This window comes from Ursus maritimus, unplaced genomic scaffold, assembly GCF_017311325.1.
Source record: "Ursus maritimus isolate PB19 unplaced genomic scaffold, ASM1731132v1 scaffold_24, whole genome shotgun sequence".
Lineage (NCBI taxonomy): Eukaryota > Metazoa > Chordata > Mammalia > Carnivora > Ursidae > Ursus > Ursus maritimus.
This window is the reverse complement of record NW_024424897.1, coordinates 1,374,080-1,376,122: the sequence shown is the minus strand read 5'-3', so window position 1 is coordinate 1,376,122 and position 2,043 is coordinate 1,374,080. Positions and strand designations below refer to the sequence as shown.

General features: G+C 66.5%; 1 protein-coding gene across 1 annotated transcript in view; it reads right to left on the bottom strand.

Moving 5' to 3' along the window:
• The window catches only part of LOC121105059, a 3,918-nt gene extending 2,139 nt beyond the window's left edge, over positions 1 to 1,779 (bottom strand). Inside the window, exons 1-4 of the mRNA XM_040641192.1 lie at positions 1,755 to 1,779; positions 1,351 to 1,437; positions 886 to 1,023; positions 11 to 582 (exon numbers count right to left, since the gene is read on the bottom strand). Coding sequence (XP_040497126.1) covers positions 11 to 582; positions 886 to 1,023; positions 1,351 to 1,437; positions 1,755 to 1,779 — 822 coding nt within the window. The remainder of the gene's footprint in view (positions 1 to 10; positions 583 to 885; positions 1,024 to 1,350; positions 1,438 to 1,754) is intronic.
• Positions 1,780 to 2,043: the final 264 nt, after the last annotated feature.

Here is a 2,043-nt window from a genome sequence, read left to right as displayed (position 1 = left end):
ACACACACACACACACACACACACACACACACACACACCGGAAGCCGAGACAGCTCAACACGGAGAGTAGACTTGTCCGGCAGCAGAGGAGCTCGCGCTCCCGCACGCACAGGAGAGCACCACGGCCAGTCCAAACGGGGGGCACCCCCCAAACCCACCAGCACCAGAGTGGAGCTGAGCCGCAGCCCCCCTGCGCAGCCCTGAAAACAATGCACAGTGCTGGGCGCCAGGCGCCCCGGCCAGCAGCATCTGCTTGGGGAGTGCTGGAGCCACAGGGAGCGCCGTCCCAGCTGGTGACCTCAGCAGCTGCACAGAAGCAGGGCTGAGGGGCCCCAAGGGGGCCAGGAGGGTCTGTGCGTGCGTGAGCGGGCAGTAGGGCGGTGGGAAGGGCAATGGCCACAGCCACAAACCCACAAGTCTCAATCCCGGAAACTCTCCCCGTGGCCTCTGCAGGCCACTCTGGGGCCCGGAGCCCGCGTCCGGGGCCTGACTTCTGGGTGGAGGGATGTCGCTGCTCCAGCCCCAGTACTGCAGACCAGAGACTGCCCGGCACGACCAGGTTTGGTGGGGAGCCGCGGGCAGCTGTCGAGGGGAAAGGAATGACGTGGGCGGGCGGGGGAGCAAGGGCAGAGCCCGGCGCCCCCTCCCCACCTCCCCGGATGCGTGCGAACAATGCGCTTTACATACACCCCAGGGCAGTCGCGTGCCCGTGTGCCTTGCAGCGGCCCAGCTCACCTGCCTCCCCCCACCCCCCAGCCACTGCCAGGGTCCGGAGCTGGGAAATAGCCTCTCGTGTCCTGGGCTTCTCCCCATAACACCACAAAAGCCCCTGGCTTGTGGGAGGGGGCTGAGGCCCCGAGAGCACCCAGAGAGGACGGGGCCCACCTGGCGTCACACCAGGAGCAGGCTGGGGCTCCGGAGCTGCCGGTACACCTGCAGGAGCCTCTCGGCGGTAGCACAGGAGCTGGCCTCGTCCTCCGTGCACAGCCGGTCTCGAAGGGTCCGCACCTCCCGCAGCAGCGTCTGCCGGTGGGGGCAGGCAGCAAGAGGTCAGCCCTCGCCTCCCTGCTGGGCACGGCCCCTCTGGGGGACACCCATTATGCACAGATCCTACTTGGGATGTGGCAGGTGACCTAGCAGTGCAAGGGACATGCAGCCAGGCCCCCTCCCCAGGTGACAGGAGGGTCCTAGTGAAGGCCAGAGACAGAAGGAGGCGCACCCACCTGCCCTGGCCCCGACTCTCGGCTGCAGGCCCCACTGTGCTGGGCTCCTTGAGAACCCCAGCCAGGCACAGTCCTCACTGACCAGGCTGGTGGGAGGCCCCGGGGACAGGAGCCAGAGGGGCCTCACCTCGTGGTTGACGTGGATTTGGCGGAGATATTGCACACGGAGGTCGGGTGGGCTGGAGCTCTGGGTGGCCTGCTCCACAACCATCCTCTGGGGGCGGGGGCGCGGGGGACAAAGGACAGGTGGTTGGAAACGATGCTCCCCCCACGCCACCTGGAGCTGGTGCTCAGGGCTCCCGGCACCTGTCCTCCAGCACAGTGCCCCCACCTCCAAGGGCCCCTCTGTCCTCCACTCCAGCCCTAGCTTGACCACGGAGGACTTGGAAGTCACTTTCTCCTAAGTTCTTGCCCCCCTGCTGCCCGCCTCCTTGCTCACCCCCACGGAGCCACCTCCCACCACCCCATCTCCCATTCTTCATCCCAGGCCTGGTGCCTACTGCCCCCATGGCACATCTTGGCGTGGCCCACCATGGGGCCGCTTCTTGTCCCGCATTCTGGGGGAGGCCCAGGCAGCTCCTGGGGGCTCAGATCCAAGCTCCCAGACAGGATTAGGTAGTGAGGCCCCCGCAGGCCTCTGTGGCTGACACTGCACATCTGGCAGGGTCCCCCAAACTCTGAGTGGCCAGGAGAACACACACTGATTCGCAGGTACTCCCGTCAAAGGGAGCAGGGCGTCAGCTGATAGAGGACAGACCGGGGTCTGCAGCCCACGTGAGGACACCTGTCAAGGGCACATCTGCAGCCCTCCCTGTTAGGA